The 18,673-nt window shown below is 37.0% G+C and overlaps 1 protein-coding gene across 11 annotated transcripts in view; it reads right to left on the reverse strand.

The window, feature by feature from the left end:
• The window catches only part of ATG5 (autophagy related 5), a 53,716-nt gene extending 45,930 nt beyond the window's left edge, over positions 1-7,786 (reverse strand). For 2 of the 11 annotated variants that reach the window (XM_034409093.3, XM_087882618.1), the window contains exons 1-3: positions 7,588-7,777; positions 4,837-4,998; positions 3,158-3,285 (exon numbers count right to left, since the gene is read on the reverse strand). In XM_034409093.3, the coding sequence (XP_034264984.1) occupies positions 3,158-3,285; positions 4,837-4,944 (236 nt within the window). In that variant the 5' untranslated portion in view covers positions 4,945-4,998; positions 7,588-7,777. Of the gene's footprint in view, positions 1-3,157; positions 3,286-4,836; positions 4,999-6,776 lie in introns of all 11 variants that reach the window. The other 9 variants (XM_087882619.1, XM_087882617.1, XM_087882611.1 and 6 more) reach the window with 8 other exon arrangements.
• Between the last annotated feature and the right edge of the window lie 10,887 nt (positions 7,787-18,673).

The following is an 18,673-nucleotide window of genomic DNA, read 5'->3' on the forward strand; positions in this document are numbered from 1 at the left end:
TCTTATAGTCTGATGAGACCAACATTGAACATTTTGGCCATAATTCCAAAAAGTTTGTTTTGCACAAAAACAACACTGTGCATTGTAAAACCACTTAGAGAGGGCTGTAAAAGCACTGTGAAACGGTATATAAGTCTAAGTGCTATTACTATTGCTACCAACAGTAATGCATGGTAGTGGCAGCATTATGCTTTGAGACTGCTTTTCTTCAGCTGAAACTGGGACTTTCATCAAGGTGGACAGAATTATAAACAGTATCAATTATCAGTCAATTTTGGCACAAAACCTTCAGGCCTTGCTAAAATACTGGAAATAAGAGGAATTTGACTTTCAACACGACGATGACCAAAAGTATACCTCCAAATTGAACGGAATGGCCCAATCAGAGCCCAGACCTTACTCCAATTTAAAATCTGTAGGATGACCTGAAGTGGGTTGTGCATTGGAAATGCCCTTGCAATCTGACAGATTTGGACTGTTTTTGCAAGAAAAAGCAAAGATTCCCAAATCAAAATGTGACATACTGGATAGGTTCATGCAACCACATTATTGTAAGTTTTCCCCCCTCAAAGATTTGTTTGTTTTTCAATTGAGTTGTATAGCTTACTGTATATGTTAAACGCGGGGTGGGGGTTGGGGGATGGGGACGGACTGATTATCTTGGTCTGATTTTTTCTCAAAAACCTGGCATTTGAAAAGGGTATATAGATTTCTACACCCACTGTATGATTGCCAATAGCAGGCTGTCCTCCAATAGTTTTCCCAAGAACTGTATTGAGTCCTGTATGGTTGGCCCTGCCACTCATAATTTTACAGTAGGTAAAGCCCCAGAACGCTGAGATAAGAAAGCTGAATCTGCCTCTTTTCTTCATCAACACAGATTTTAGGAACTATAAATTTCATACATAATAACAATTGTAATATATTCCTGACCTTAAGCCCTATGGATTTAACACATAAAGAATATCAACAGCATCTGCTCTCCCTGCATCCGCTATAAAAACAACAAAGAAGCTGTTGGAAAGTGTATCAAAATATGATTTTGATCACTCAGCTTTGAAGAAAATCATGCAATGAAATTATTTTATGTAAAAGGTACAATAAACTATAAGATCAGAGGTAGGTTTTTAATGGTAGGTCATAAAACCTATATAAAGAACAGGTTTTAAATAAATCAAATAATAGTATTCAAAATGGATTTTTAAAAAGATATGGAAGAGAAGAAGAAAAAGAAAAACTGAAATTGAAATTGAAATGAATATAAAATGAGTGCACAACAAGCAAGTATGCACCTCCCAACAGCATGAACAGAAGTTGATATAAAGAAAAAAGATGTGGAAACTGCTTGGAATGGAAGAGGGGAAAAAAACTGGACCGTCTCTTAAAAGCGTATAGTGTTTGGCTATTAGCAAATACTTAATGACATTATAGCTTAATGACATTATGTGAAATAGGATGTGAATAAGTAGAACAATGCATATATGAAAATGATAACTCCAGAAGCGAATATGAGAGAACAATGTTGTGTAAAATGTGCACAGAAGAAAAATATGGCTCCCAAAATTAGAGGCAAGAGGAGCAAGGACAGTTTACAATTAAAACAGGAAGAAAAGTTGGAAAGTGATTTTGGTGGAAATATAAAATTGCACTGAAAGTGCATGAAAAGCATAGATTAACTTCCAACAGAATAAATATAATTAAAAATAAAACTTGTGAAATAACTGCCAAGTTAATATCCAGGAAGAAACAGAGGAATGGAAACCATAAAAGTTGTGAGACTGTTCAAAACTATTAAGATGTAGATGATGTTTCTTACTGCATTGTTCATATTATACCTAATGGGATTAAATATTTTAGGATATCTTGCAACTGTATCCACTCCCTTACTTGCCAAATGTACAATACAATAATTAAGGTACATGCAAATGTTTTATGTCAGAAAGAGACTATAGGAACATGATTTCTGTTCTGCCCTACTCCTTCCTTGCTAAAATGCTAATTACTTGGCATGTGTATTAATAATTAAGTACCATATTTAAATATGCTTAAAGCTAAACAATTCCAAGCACTTTTCAAATTCTAATTGACATTAGCCAAGATTCTTGCTTAATCACAATCATTACTACTCAGTTATTGATATGGTTAGTTATTTATATCCTAGAAAATAAGGGTATGTAGTAGCAGAAGAAATACTGATAGGCATTTTCTTCTAGTCTATGCCAGTGGTTTACCAACCAGGATTCATATCTAAGAGAGCATAACCAAAATTTGAAATAAGCAAACATTCATTTAACCAGAAATCACCCTCAGTACAACAGCTCCTTTAAGCAGATTCCATGTGTGCCAAAATAAAAGAGAGATTAATGCAAATAATCTCATCAATCACTCCCGAATTAAGCAATGGGAAAATTATTGTCAGGGTTCAAAGTAACACCCCCAACAAAAGAAAACTCTGAGACTAGAAGTTCCTCAAAGTTCCATTTTATTAGAAATGTCATATTGGCACATCTGGGAAAAACCGAATCTGAAAGCTTCCAGGTTTTCCCCACCCAAAAGAAAGTCCAAGTCCCTTCCCCTGCACCCACATGTCCATCACATGGTCCAATCAATGCACCATCCCAACTGGAGATGCCTCCCAGTCATGCCACTCTAGGTGCAGGCCGAATGTCCTTGACTCTCAGAGAAAGGAATGTTATTATAGATAGCTATCTCCACCACTCCATGCAATCCCCCTTCCCAGTTTCCCACAGCACCAAATGTGTCAGCCTTGAAGATCCAAAGAAAAAGATGGCTTCCAGGGCCGACAATTATCTCTGCAAAAGACTAACTTTACTAGACAAAATGTTAAAGATAGACAAATGTTAAAACTTTAAATCCCTAAACTATAATTTTATTTAACAGAAAGAATGAGCTTATGTCTAGATATAGGCAATCTTTTAAGAACATGCCTCATGAAAAGAAAATTTCTTTGGCATAGTGACTGTGCTTAATAAGGTTTTTTGTTTGTTTTAGAAAAGTTTGATACAATCTTTTATTTGATTGTGAAAATGTTAAATGGCTGCCAGCAAATCTAACTTTATAAATTCTTTATGGGAATTTTTCACTCTATTTATGATTGCCGACTTGTAGAAAATATGCATTCAAAAATTTAACTCACCATTTCAAAGGGGTACCTTCATTTTCAAACCATATTTCTCCGATGTCCTCTCGTCTCATAACCTTTTGAAAATGTTTTTTCACTTTGTCAGTTACAAGTGTCAGGTAGCTTATCCTAGGTAAAAGCAGCTGAAAAACAAAGTTTGAAAAATGGATTTTGCCCATTTTGTGAACTGATTTCAAGCAGAATGTATAGATTTAATTCAAAATTTGTAATTTAAACTAAAATAAACACTATAAAATATATATACACTATATGGGATTACCAGAAAGATAGAGGAGTATTTCCTATTCCACCATTATGTTGCTAAAACAATAAGGCATTATTGTCTATGGAGATTCTCAGTCATCCAGGTCATGGTTGTCCCAAAGGTGCTTTTTCAGAGCTGAAGAAGCTTCTTGAATAAGAAGCGAAACATCTTCAAAGAAAAAAACAAAAAGTCCAGTTGCCTCTTGAAAAAGCGCCTTTGGAACAATAAAGCATTATTGTTGTTTCAAGCCCACAAATACAAGGCTGAGGAATTACAAATAAGTATGTTACACTTTACGGGACAAGAAAAAGGAATGCCTTTTTTATGTTACAAAACACAATAAAATTTCTTCTGATTCCAGCCAATTAAACATTAACTTCAGTATATAATATGTGATTTTAAAAAACATACTGCACAATAAGATGAAACCATAGAAGTGAGCTTTATGGGACTGACATTCAAGCAATTAGATTGAAAATTGTGGGCATAAAAGTTAAAGACACAATCTACAATTACTTGCATACTAGTTACAGATTCAGGCAAATCTTCCTAGACAGAATAAAAACTTTATAAGAAATGTATTTCCATTACAAATGGAATTTGGACATACAGGAAGATGTTACTTACAATAATCATGAATTGTAAGACATCAATAAAAAAATGTTAATTTTCATTTCATTGTTTGTAATATAGAAAATAAATCGTCCCACATCATCGTACTATCTCAAAAAAGAAGAGACTTAAGAGAGCAGAATGAAAAGACAGAAAGAGTCAATAACTTTATCACGCCAACTCAAAATTTACAAAATGGTGTGCATATGGTTTTGTTTCTCAGAACGCTTCACCAGGTAAGATAGTAAGTGAACAGTTCTTAGGAAGTCAGAAACCTGAATCAGTCTAAGATGATCTTACACAGCATGGATTTTTGTTAAATGTAAATTACCAAAGATACTTTTTTGTTGCCTAATATACTTTATCCTTTCCTGTTTGATGAAATCTACTTCATAGAACTTCACAGAGACTGAACTGGCCATATGTTTAAACATATATTTTAAAAAATTGAACATATATTAGAAACTTGGAACAATGTGCCAGACAGAATAGCAGAATCGGTTCTGTAACAAAATGAAATTCTATTATCAAACTTAATGTTAATAATGATGATCTGAAATAGAAATCCAACAATGTTTATTGACATAAAAGATTTATCCAACAAAACATTAATCATTTGTTAAAGTCAAATATGCAAGACAGTTACTAAAATTATACCTTCTAGGTTATAGTTTCCTGAACCATAAATTACTGAGTAATTCTCTGGGTTGATACATCACACTAAGCCAAAACTAAGCCACAATATGACTTTGTATGATGTGTAAACCCAGCCACAATATTCTTCAGCTATAGGTCTTTCATGAAGTTATAGACTTACATAGTACGGTTCCGCTTCTCTTTCGGTACTCTCATCTTGATACAACATAAAACAGGTTGGTATTCTTCCAAACCACACATCTCTGAGTACATCTTTGTCATCTGTCATTCTTCCAGGAAGCGCAGAAACACATCTAGGCTAAATTATTCCTTAGATAACCCACTACAAACAAAAAACAAAGACTCGGCTTTTAAACCCACATGATTATCTGAATCATATTACCCCTTTAGTATAGGATTTTCTTTTCTTCTTGAATCTTCAAATTATGGTTAGTTGAAAAAAGTATTACTATCTTCACATTGCATAGCTTCCTAATGTGTGATGATACTCTTTATGAATTGATAACCTATGCTCTGAATTTCTTTAGTTAAAAATAATAAACTTGTATAATAAACCAAATGTAGTCTAAATACTGTCGTGATGAGATTTCTTCTAACCCATTTTTCTGTTTCAGCAAATGGTAGCTTTGAAGACAAAAAGCAATTTTAGTAGGGGTGCAACTAGAAGGGAACAACTGCACAGGAAAAATATGTTCATGAAAATCAGAACGGATTTGTACATTCTTCTTAAAGCTAGAGATATGTATTTGCTTTAAATAATGAACAACTTACCAAGTCCATTCTAACTTCAGAGTACAGCATCAAATAAACAAACAAAAATGACAGCATGCTTTAACGCAAAACTGCCTAATATAAGGGCTTTATTTACAAAATTCTCTAAAATATATCCTCATTTTGGCAATCTCAGGATAGAAGGCCAAGTCAACTTAAGCCTATCAGAATCTAACTCCTGGCAGTAAGTTAGCCTTTTTGAGTGGCAATAGTGTCACTAGGGTTGAAGTTGTTTAAGGGGAGTGTGGGTGTGTGACATGCCAGCATGAGTCAATTTAGCCACTTTCTGGATTTTTGACATGCTGAACCTAAAAGATTTGCCATCTCACTCACACATTCACACATATTCTTTTGAGAGTGGGCATCAGAATTTCATTTTTAGTGTGTGCCAGAAAAAAGTGTCAGTAAAGGCTATCTTATCTTTTCTTATCAAACCCTTTGCCAATCAAGCAAGCAAGCTGTGGTGGTGCAGTGTTTAGAATGCAGTATTGCAGGCTAACTCTGCCCACTGCCAGAAGTTCGATTCTGACCTCTCAAGGTTGACCTAGCCTTCCATCCTTCAGAGGTCAGTAAAATGAGGACCCAGATTGTTGGGAAATATGCTGACTCTTAAACTGCCTAGAGAGGGCTGTAAAGCACTGTGAAGCCATGTATAAGTCTAATTGCTATTGTTATTACTGTTCTAGACTTTTTGGAGGCAGCTACAAGTCATCCAGTGACACTGTGATTCTGGAAACAGGACAAAGTCTCAACTCTTTTCCTTGTTTTGGGGAGAGATTAATAGGGGAACTGTGAACAGAAAGCATCTGAGAAGTTTCTTTCCTCAAGCTCAACTCTCCAAAGTATGCTGAAGTTCATGAAATATACCTCCAGATCTCAGTAGCTGGATCCACAAACTGATTAGCAGACATTAAACAAGCCTAACTTAAGCAATTTTGCCCTTGTAACATTTGCATTAGCTTTCCCCAACTCAAGCAGTCTCTGGCTGTGGACTTGTACAAGTAGTCCTTGACTTACTACTCATTAGTGACTGTTCAAAGTTACAACGGCACTGAAAAAAGTGACTTATGATCATTTTTCAGCATCCCTATGATCACGTGATCAACATTTAGATGCTTGGCAACTGGTTCATCCTTATGACCACTGCTGTGTCCCAAGGTCATGTGATCACCTTTTGCAACCTTTGGATAAGCAAAGTCAATGGGGAAGCCAGATTTCATTTAACAACCGGGTTACTAACTTATCAACTGCAGCGATTGACTTAACAACTGTGGCAAGAAAGGTCATAAAACGGGACAAAACTCCCTTTAAACCAACGTCTCACTTAACCAAGTTTGGGGCTCCGTTGTGGTCGTAAATCGAGGACTACCTATAGTGCATGGAGTTTCCTGCCCACAGGAAACTGTAGTGAATGCTGGGAACTGGTCCAAATAGGGTGGCTGGCGATGGACGACTTATATTACGGCATACAATCAAGCTTACTTAGGACCGTGGGGAGAGGCCACCTGGCATTCCCCAACAGTTTGGATCTCATAACCCCAGAATTCACCAAATAGCCACGCTAGTTGTAGTTTACAGGATTGAAAGTTAGCACCGGTTAATTCACCAGCTGTCCAATGAACACCATGGGGGAAACGCCATGCAAAGGTTAAGCCGGATGCAATGCAATCTCTTGAAGCAACAGAGCTTTGGAAACCCATCCAGGTGTTTCCCAAATTAATTCGGGGCGGGGAGACCGGGGGGGGGGGGGGACGGCTCTAAGGCACGACCTTCTTATGCCGTGAGGATAATGCCCGAGAGCGCGTATGCAATGCATCTCCTTGTACGATTAAGGCGCAACCTGCAGCGCTGCAGGGAAAGCCCCGCGGAGGAGGGAAGGGGCGCGAGGAAAAGGCAGACCAGAACTCTCCGTCTCGCGGCGGAGAGAGGGAGGGAGGGGGTGAGTGGGAGAAGAGCGAAGGTTCCTCCACGCGCCACACACTCCCCCCCCCACCGCCGCCGCATCTGCCGTTCGGACGCCCCGAGACCAAGAGAGGGAAGAGGCAACGCAACCGTTACCTGCCAGTTCGTTTCCGTCTCCAGCCGCGCCCCCCCCCCACCCACCTCTCCGCCCTTCCGCTCGCCACTCTCTCACTCGCACCTCTCCACAACGCGCAAACTCCATTCGACCTCTCGCCCCGCCCCACCAAGGAGGCCTTTTAAAGACGCCGAGTCTTGTAGGGGTGGGGGTAATCACGTGACTCTGCTCGAGTCTTCCAACCCTCCAGACCAGAGAAAGAGAGAGAGAGAGAGACTCGGCGGTACGATTGTTTTGGTTTCTGTTGCAACCCGGAAGTGCTGGGTAATCATAGAGACTACAGAAAGAGGACATCCTCGCGAGGGCTTTGCGGATGCTGCCCTCCAGGGGGCAGCATATTCCCCAGATTCATTTTACCTGGCAAATGATTCTACGGCGCCAGTCGATAAAACTAAGCCTTCCTTGCAAGCAGCCATGGGAGCCGGGGCTGCTGGAATTTGAAGTTCAGCAAATTTGCAGCTGGGTGTACAGCAGTGTAAGGTGTGTGGACTTCCAGAATTCCCCTTTACAGAGGAGATGTTGGGACTTGAAGTCCGCACATCTTAAAGCTGCCGAAGTTGAGAAACAGTAATGTAGCCGTTTGAATTGCAGCCTCTTTTGTAGAACCAGGAAAAATAACGTGTGCTAATTTGGCTAGAGGGAAATGTTAAAAATCCTGTAAAGGTGATCATTCGCTATACGGTAAAGGAAAATAACAAAGCAATTTATTAGGAAGGTGGATGAGGCTATTCTACATGTATTCATTGAAATGATTTATTGACTCCAGGAGGCTTACCCTGTTTAAAATGTAATGACAGCTAAATATTAGACCCACAAACTTTCTAAAATGGAAGGTCCGGGGAAAAAGGAGTTAAGACATAAATGGGAATAACTCCTACCAACTTAGTATGTTGTATGAATCCAGCCTTGATGATTTGTAAATCATACTGTATAATTTAACGACAGAACCTTGCAAATTTATTTCAGTCATCAAGCCATGATTAAATAAACTGTGGCTTAGCTTGCTGTATATGTATTTGTGTATATATATATTGGTGTTATTGAAAAATGTAATAGCCACAGGTAAGAGAAAAGTAAAGAAAGCATATTTAATGAACTGTAGCTATAAAAAGACTATTGGGTGAGTTGCAACTTCAGTCAGTTTTGAAGCAACCAGATAGTTTTTCCTATGTGCAATTCCAAAGGAAATACATTTGCATTGCTTTGAACATAGATATAATTAGACATTCAAGGTGGGGTTCGGTGAGAATGACAAGCTTGGGTGAAACTCAACATAACCAAAAACTAGCCAAACTGGTTTTCAGGTAATAAATAAGGCAGAATCTTGTACAATAGCAGACAAGTTGAACAACTAAAAAGGTAAAAGTATGTAATATAAAGTATAATACAATACATTATTGCAGAGGATAAACCTTCAGATGATAAATCAGGAAGAATTTCCACTGGGAAGTCAAACATAAAATCATCTATGAATATCCCTTTCTTAAATATACGTATGGTCTGGCAATTAATTTTTCACATGGATTCTTTGCACATTCCAGGAAATAAGTGCATACATCTGTTTCATCACAAGGCAAACTCTTACTTAACTTGTATTTGATGTCAGGATGCAAGTACAAAAACAAGGTGTTTATCACTTTGGTATCACAATGTTCACAATATTCATTTTCTTATGTAATGTCATTGTAGTTAGGAGAAAAATCCTTCTCCATGGCCTAAAGCTTCCTTCTCAAATACTTTGACCCCCAAATGAAGAGAGAGGATTCATTGGAAAAGAACCTGACATTGGGAAAGATTGAAGGCAAAAGGAGAAGGGGAACAGAGAGGATGAAATGGTTAGATAGTATTGTTGCAATGGAAGGTGAATTTGGGCAAACTCTGGGAGACAGTGGTGGAGTGGGGGGGGGGACTGCTATGCTATGGTCTATGACAGTGGTGAAATCTAAAATTTATTACTACCGGTTCTGGTGGGGGGGGTAATGTGACGGTGGGTATGGCCGATTTTTTTTTTAACTTTTAAAACCATTTTTTCTACAACGTCTTTGGAGAAGAGGTTGTAGAAAAAATGCTTTCAAAAGCCTCTGACGATCCAAGCTGAGTTGCCTGATCGGCAGAGGGTTTTTTAAAAAGCCTCTGCCAATCAGGCAACTCAGCTTGGATCGTCAGAGGCATTTAAAAGAAAAAAAGCCTCTGATGATCGCGCGGCTCAGCTGGGCAAGGGGGGGGGGAAGGGATTTTTGCTACCGGTTCTCCGAACCAACCGCCTCCATCGCTACCGGATCAGGCAATCCGGTCTGAACCGGAAGCATTTTACCCCTGGTCTATGAGGTCATGAAGAGTCAGACATGACTTAACATTCGGGTGTCAAACTCGATTTCTGTTTGATTGAGGGCCACATCTGGATTCTTTGACCTTGGGGGGCCTGGGGGCATGGCCATCTTGATGTCACTCGTGTCAGGGGTGCCTGTGGTGGCCTGAGTGCTCTGCCAGCAAAAACGGGCTCCCAATTTCCATTTTCAGCTGGGACAGCCTCCTGCATCCCTCTGCCAGCAAAAACACAGCTCTCCCAAGCTCCATTTTTGCTGGCAGAGGATTGCAGGAGGCTGTCCCAGCCAAATGTGGAGATTGGGAGCCCGTTTTCGCTGGCAGAGGCACTGCGGGTTGGTCCTTCACTGTTTCCAGGGCGGCCTCACAGGCCAGATCTAAGTACCCCATGGGCCAGATCCAGCCCGCAGACCTTGAGTCTGACACCCCTGACTTAGTAACTGAGCAACAAAAAGCTTCCTTAAAGGATCCTTCTTTAGCCATTAGTTCAACTAATAAAAGTTCTTTATTTGAGTGAATAGGTTTTTTTAAAAAATACTGATTTTTAAACACTCTTATTCCTCAGGATCAGACAGATTACAGAACTTCCAAAATACAGAAGAAAATCTTATTTTAAAATACATTATTTAGAGGGAGGCAAAAAATAAGCATAATAAATCTTGCAGTTTACTGTGAAATAAAACAGTGTGGTAATGGTAGAGAACTACAACCTCTTTTAAGAGTCAGGACCTGGCTGCTACAATTATAGCAGACAGCTATTTTTCTGCTAGTCTCTGACGCAAAGCTGAGATTCATAGTCATAGGTGGTAGTTGGTCAGGTAGTTCATTCTATAGTATTTGTTTTAAAAGGGACTCTAGCATGCTGGAAGCAAAATGCCATTCTCTAGTCCTTTCCAAAAATACTTCTGTGCCCTCTCACCCTCACTCCACAAAACAATCTTGAGTATTTATACAAGCTAAAAATAATAGTTGCACCTGATGTTTTCTTTGAAACTGACTGCCCCCCCCAAGTAAAAAGGAAAAGGTAAACTGACTTAAAAACTAAATACTTTTAAAAAAAAAATAAGGAAAAGTTATAGGCCAGAGAGTGGTTTCCTGTGGCTGTGCAACTTCTGTTAATTGAACTACGGTATTTGCAGTTTTAAACCAATCAGTAGTTTAGTATTGTATGTTAACTCAGCCAATATAACTTAGTGAAATGAATGAATCTGGCCAAATAGTACAGCAATGTTTTCTAACTTTCTGTCTTAATATTATTTCAAGAATGAGAGCGCAATTGAAATTTTATTAAATCATAATTCATACAATATGCATATAGGTTCTAAATAATTAGATTATTTTGGGTAAAACTGAACTGTATTTGTTGCACTTTAGTACAAAAGAAGTGGCAGGATTAAGTAAGGGACTACAGTAATTTAAAAAAAAGATATTACTTCCATACTGTAAGTTTATTCATACAGAATTTTGCATAAATACAGTAGTTGTCCCATGAGTATCATACAATATGCTCTTGCAAACTTATCTTGACACCACTAGGTGTCACAGTGTTTCTATCACTTCTGTAACTTTTCTCATATGATAAAAAAAATACTGCAAATTCAAAAACATTTAAGGAAAACTTCATTTAATGAGCAGTTGTCTGACAATTCATTAACCAAAATGTTCCAAGAGGGCATTTATTTTTCCAGGTTTAAAAAATAAGACAGCAAATAGATGTCTCCACAGATTGACTACTGCACTTATTTAAAATAATACCCCATAAAATCCCAAACAAAAATACCAAAAATATTGGTCCTCCACTTCCCCTCATATTACTGAGTGTCACTGCTATACCATCTGGATTTTGGTAGCTGACTGAAAAAAATGTAATCACTGGCTAGAAAAGTTTACTACCTTAACTATGATTTATTGAATAAACCACAGTGATAAACTTACATATTGCATTAAATATACAGACATGGTGTTTGATTCCCGTCAGCTTCTTTGTTGGAGAAAGTTGCAATATTTCAAATAGCCATTGTATTATTGACTAACAGTGCTAGTTGCATAATGCAAATTCCATTACAAGTTCTTAAAATTTAAATGAAGCATACCATTAAAGCAAAACAAAATGGGAACTTTAATGTCTATCTCCCTCTGCTGCATTCCTCCTACCTGCTGCAAAATACAAAAACCAGGAAGGCCTTTTCCTCTTTCTGCTTTGCCAGTCTATGGCAAGTAAAACTTATTGGACTCTATATTCCAACCATGGACGTAATGGTGGGAGAAAGAGATGAGATGTGCATCATAACATTATAGCACAAAGGCTGTTCTTTTTATACTTGCAGCATATACATATTGTGAACATGTATGTAAGGGGTGGGATTTGCAGTATGACATCATGATGCACATTTCATCATGGTGATTGAAACTATGATTTTTTTTTTAATTTGATTTATATGCCGCCCTTCTCCGGAGACTCAGGGCGGCTTACAATTTCAACCAATGAGTAGGTTGCACATTCCTAATCTGGAATCATTGACACCAATCTTATTTAATTATCTAATGTAATTTTTGCACTTAATTTAATACTGTAACTTTTACTATTAATATCATTTTATTAGTATATGTAAACTGCTTAGAGTCTATTGATATGGGGTATAAATCTCATATATAAATTTAACCATGCTTCCACTATGAATTGCACTTAAGCTTAATGTTGCTTTATAAGAGGATCCAGTGGTAGAAAGCTGATAGTATGTCTTGAATCCTCAATGGTTACTGAAATGCATCAAATTAATCTCATGTTAAAATTGTTGTTGCTTGTGGCTTAGTTAAATTGGGAAAAAAAACATGAGAACATCTAGGGATGATTTAAAACTGCCTCAGATAGGGGTTTAGGGTGTAGTAGGTTGCCAGAATAAGTTTGTACCATGGCTTGGTACAAAGGCCTACAAATGCAGAAAATATTGATTATTGCTCAGATATTTCTGAGCAATATCAGATATTTCCTTTCCTATATATAGGAAACACATTTTAATACATATGACATTTTAATTCATATGACCACAATTGGAACCTGCAAGTCCATACTGTTTTTAATAGTTTTAACAAAAGATTCCTGCAAGTATGATAGCATTTCCAATAAACCAGGTTTTCATCTGTGTTCAGCTACACATTTATTTTAAAAAATCCATCAAACATATTAAACTTATCCCAGAAGAAGAAATGAAGTTAATGAATAACCTAATTATTTGGAATTATAGCATGGTTGAAAACTTACACAACTGCTCCAACCAGTTCTAGCTATGTAATGGACAGGCATCGGTAGCACCATACAGCCTACTCGATTATAAACACTGGATTGCTAGTGTTTGATCAGCTCGGCTCCTTGAAGTAATAAAACTACTGCTAAGTAGTGCTTCTGTTTTCAGTGGCATATGTGATGAGGTGAACGGACTGAATTATTATTATTAAATAGATTTATTTTAATGCGCTGTTGTCAGAAACACCATATTATACAGTATATACTCAGTCTTGTTTAGTCGTATACATATACTTATACATTTACTCTCTCAGGTAAGTTTGGATAAAGCTCAGCAAAGAATAGTAATGTACACAATTTTATTTCTAGCATCTGTTGTTGTCATTAATGTTGCTCAAGCCATATGTTTAGACTGGATTTGGAATTCTTGTCCACTTATCAACTCCTTTCCAAGGACTAGGATAGGCAGATGTTATTGTTTAATAATATTATAGATATCACAGGATGTCTTAACTAAAAGTGCCTTTTGCAAATGACTGGTGATGATTTTGTCAGTGCTGATGATGTCCAAATGGTGCTACAGATATTTTTGGGATTGCACCCAAGGCACCTAATAATTACTATTGGTACTAACTTTGCTTTCTGTTGCCGCAGACCTGCTACTTCTATTTGCAGTTCTTTGTATCTTGAGATTTTCTCCAGTTCTTTATCTTCTATTCTGTTGTCACCAGTTACTGTCACGTCCTTTATCCAGACTTTTTTTTTTGTCTATTTTATCAACAGTTGTTAAGTCTGTGGTGTGGCCAGTGCTTCTCTGTTGGAATTCCAAAATTGCAACACTTTAGCCTTTACTTTTTCTATTACTTTGTCTCTTTTGTGATCCCACCATTTCTTGCTTATAGGCAAATGGTAAGTCTTGCAGATATTCCAATGCACCATAGTTGCTGCATTGTCACAGTAATAATATTATTATTATTTCTTCCTTCACTGAATGACGTGCAAACATGTAAAAGGTAGTGCTTTGCTATTATCCTGAAAATAATAATAGAGATATGTTTTGCCAAGTGTCAGATGCCCAGGCAATTTGTTCCTTTGGATACAGTCATAATAATAAGCACAGCAGTAAATAAATGGATGTTAAACTTTATTAATAGCTCAAGCGAACAGATTTAAAAGCATAACATTAAAAAGCAAATCTCTTACAAGCTGCCAGGAGCTCCTTAATAACAACAGCAGAGGTGCCCCATGGGTAAGTCAGTTTCCACAGTACCTAATGCTAGGTTCTGTATAGAAGCTCTTCCCTAATAACAAACCCACAGGTTTTATCAAAACTTGTCATCATGACTTCATGGCCTTGCTGCTGGACATATGACCTTGGCATATGATTCTGAGATGGGAATTGAAAGTCTGAGACTTTTACAGCAAAAAGAAAAAGGGAAAAAAATCCCCCCCACTCCTTTGTGCAGCAAGTAAGAGTGAAAAACAAGCAGGCTAGCTCAGAATGAGCTCTAAACTTCCAGACTTTTCTTAATATGGAGAAATCAAAATAGGTCACTAAACTCCACGAAATAATAATACACTACTCAAAAAAATAAAGGGAACACTTTATTTAATAATAAACATTTAATAACCTTATTAAATACTTTGTTCGTTACATACAGTAGTTTTGTGTTCCCTTTAGTTCTTTGAGCCGTGTATAAACTACTGTATGTAAAGAACAAAGTATTTAATAAGGCTATTTCATTCATTCAGATCTCGGATGTCTTCTGCTTGTGTTCCCTTTATTTTTTTGAGCAGTATACTTTGCCACTACAAGATAATGTAGCTGCAGTTTAGTATTTTAAAAATATACAAGAAGGTCAGAGAACATTTATTAATTATAAACATATTCCTATATTTTAAACATAAGATTTGGGCTTCTTTGATCCAAAATCTGCTTCTCTCCCTGTTTTCTGGATTGTGAGTCAATAATGGGTAATAAATTAGCCATATCTGATTTCTGCTGGGGTTAATTTTGTCATGGGGCCATTGGAAGCAACAAGAAAAGTCTGAAGTCATCCATACTTCAGATGTGTCTTCAGATGGAAGAATATCAGCTTCCACACTATGCTTATTGGAATCATAGATTGCTACTTTTAGACTAGATTGCTAAAGCACCAGCTGTGATTCTGTCTTCTTTGAATACTGGCCCAGTTCTCCTAGTTGTCTATTTTAAGCACTTAGAAGGGATAGGACTGTGTGTAGTATATGCAACCTGACCTTATAACAGTTTCATAGATCTAACACAGATTTGTAGGGCGCATGGTAATACGAAGGAATAGTTAGTAGTTGTCATCTAAGGAAACTGATAAAATAATTTGGTAAACAACTGAGTAATATTGTTACGTTATTCCAGATAGGTGGATATATTTATTATACTATTTCTCATTAAATAAAGACAAATATTTGTTTTTTAACCAACTAACCATAGTATTGGCAGCCTGCTTTCTTGTATATGCATGAAAAAGAAAACTCTGAATTACAGGGATAATTGAAATCCAAAAGGATAATTGAAATCCAAATATTAAGTCTAGCCTATGATCTAAGTTTTTTATTAATCTTAAATAAATGAATGTTATGGATCACAGCGAATTAATAAATATAGGATACCAATGAATAGTCTAAAATACAGGCTTAGCAATAGCAATTTACTGCTATAATTTGGGTAATATCTGTATTGCACGAATAGTTGTGTAACAGCTCTTGGTCTAAACTTGCTTCAGACACTATATAAAACTCTTTTACTGCAATAGTAAAACCCAAAATTATTTACTTTTATTTAGCCACACCTAATACCCTTTGGCCCCAAATAGTTGCTGTGTTAGTATGCTTCTGCTCTTTCATGTATTTTCAAGCAAAAACGAAGTGTTTCATTGAACTTTGGGCTGAACTTTCAAGTTGACTAGTTATATATTTCTTTTTTAAAAATGTATTTCCTAATGGTAGGTAATGAACAAATTATCAAATTGAGTGATTCATCTGATGGTTTGCTATAATCACCTATCTTTACAGCTAAGATATGAAGACAAAACAGTGCTTTACATACATGGAGGGTCAGGCTGTCTGCATTCCTTAGACTAAAAATGTCTTTTCCCAGGATTGCACAGCTATCTTGCAATGCAGGGCAAAGATACTACTGCTTTAAGGTGTTACATAGAGTACTGTGCTAATAGTCCTAGGAACCCCATGGCCCTTTTTGCCTTTGAACCTGACACATTTCCTACAGCTCAGTTAAGTTGACTCAGATAGCCAACTCTGGATAACTTTTAAAAACTCAGTAGTCCCAGATCTGTATTTAACACTTGGGTAGAAGGTCACCAAGAAATCCCAGTTCTTTAGGCTAGACCAGGAAGCCAAACAAGCAAACAAACAAACAAAAGATCTGGAAGAAGGCAGAATGATTATTCTGTATAATTGCTATGAAAATAATACTCATGAAGTTCCTTGGTGTGAGACTCAGTTCAAGGGATTTTTTTTAAAAAAATCTTTAGCTATAGGTATCAAAGACTATCCACTTATTAATCAGGATGAATCAATTTACCCAAGACATTGGAAAGCAGCTCTCAGATATATAAGCATCCACAATGGCTTAAGTGCTTCTTGCCAAAAATACTACCAGTTTTTCATTTGGTTCATTCAACATCATTTCATATGTAACTTCCAAAAATGCAAAAGAAACAGCACTTTCAACTCCAGGATACAAAACATTCCTAACTGACTGAAATTAGGAAATATTTGCCAGGTGCAAACAACCAGACCCACTAGCTACTTTATTATTCTATGCCTATTTCACAGGAATTTCCCCAGATTGGCAGCTTTTGCTTAGGAAATTTGACATAAGGCTCAAAAGGCATTCATAGCAGGGGTGGGGGAGGGATATCAGACCTCATCCTCTTGTGTTATGTAACAAGTCCAGACTAATTCCCTCCTCCCAACTTGGACAGTTGTTTTTTAACAATATAGAGCTGCGGTGGTACAGTGGTTAGAATGCAGTACTGCAGACTAAGTCACTGCTCACTCCAGGACTTTGATCCTGACCAGCTCAAGGTTGACTTAGCCTTCCATCTTTCCGAGATCAGTAAAATGAGGACCCAGTTTGTTGGGGGAAGTATGCTGACTCTGTAAACCACTTAGGGAGGGCTGTGAAGCACTGTGAAGCAATATGTAAGTCTAAGTGCTAATATTAGCATCTTCTAAACAATATTAACTTTCCATGAATACATTCCAGCTTAAATAATGTCTAGTGAAACCAGAGCTCAATTAAGAAGCATTTGCCCTGAAAACCTGGTATTTTCTTAATGGTTAATGCAGGTTAATGAAACTATTTGGATTTCAGAAATTTCTGGAGAATCTATTACACTAATCCAAAAATCACTGTGTGAGTATCCTTGGCTACCACTTAAAAATACTTGTCTTCCTTGTACCAGGTCCCTATGTATTTTCCAGTTTATCATGAACCTAGCTTTATAAACCTAGGTTTATAAAGCTGCTGATTGTTGCTGAAGCTAGGTAGTTGTAGCATAATTCATTAGAACAATTTTGCAGTGCTGACAATTTTGCTCTGCCATGATATATTTCTTCATTACTATTGTGGCTTCCTGCAGTACAAAAAGGTACTGAAAATTAAGATAAGCTAGACAGAGGTGCATTTCACCCTTCATTAAATTTCCAAGAAGAAACTCAAGTGCTAGTTCTGAATAGTCTTAATATATCATCTTATGAACCAAAAATATCTAAATTTAAACCTGGTGGAATTTAAATTCCACTGGGTGGGGAAACTTGCAAGAGAGGCTGGTAACCACATAAAACTCTTTACCGTCTCTATTTCATGCCACTAAATCCAATGTAATTATATGAAAACAAGGATTCCAGACATCAAAGTATGGTTAGTTGATGAGATATATTAATTTGTTCTTTTAACATCTACCTTTTATATAATATTAAAATATCAAACAGTTCTTGTTATTGAGGCATCTACTTAATATGTCATGAGGTGATAATGTCTTTTGAAGACAGGACAGTCTCAGACTATAGTCTTGTACTGATTTATCTGATAGGACTGTACTGTCAGACACTCTTCTGATTAGGCAACATTAAAACAAACATCTTCTGTTTCTCAGGTAAATTAAAATAAAGGTGGAATTAGTTTTTAATTCAATGACAACAAATTCATGATCCGTATAATCATTTTTGCAGTACTCTCAGTAAACCTTTAGATTCCACTGGAGAAATTTGACAATCAAAATAACCAATTCTCTGCAAAACAGTGTTTTGCTTTGTTTTTTCTGTTTGCAAAAATAAGGGATAAAATAAGTATGTGATATCTCTGAAAGGTTTAATAACCATTTCTGGTCCTCAAACCCACTACTTACAACTGTAATTGAGCCCAAAGGTATGTTGCTAAGTGAGACATCAGTTGAGTTTGCCCCATTTTATGATTTTTCTTGCTGCAGTTAAGTGAATGATTGCAATTGTTAAGTTAGTAAAATGGTTGTTAAGTGAATCTGGCTTCCCCATTGACTTTGCTTGTCAGAAGGTTAC

This window comes from Pantherophis guttatus, chromosome 1 (genome assembly GCF_059756535.1).
Source record: "Pantherophis guttatus breed Tessera chromosome 1, ASM5975653v1, whole genome shotgun sequence".
Classification (NCBI taxonomy): domain Eukaryota; kingdom Metazoa; phylum Chordata; class Lepidosauria; order Squamata; family Colubridae; genus Pantherophis; species Pantherophis guttatus.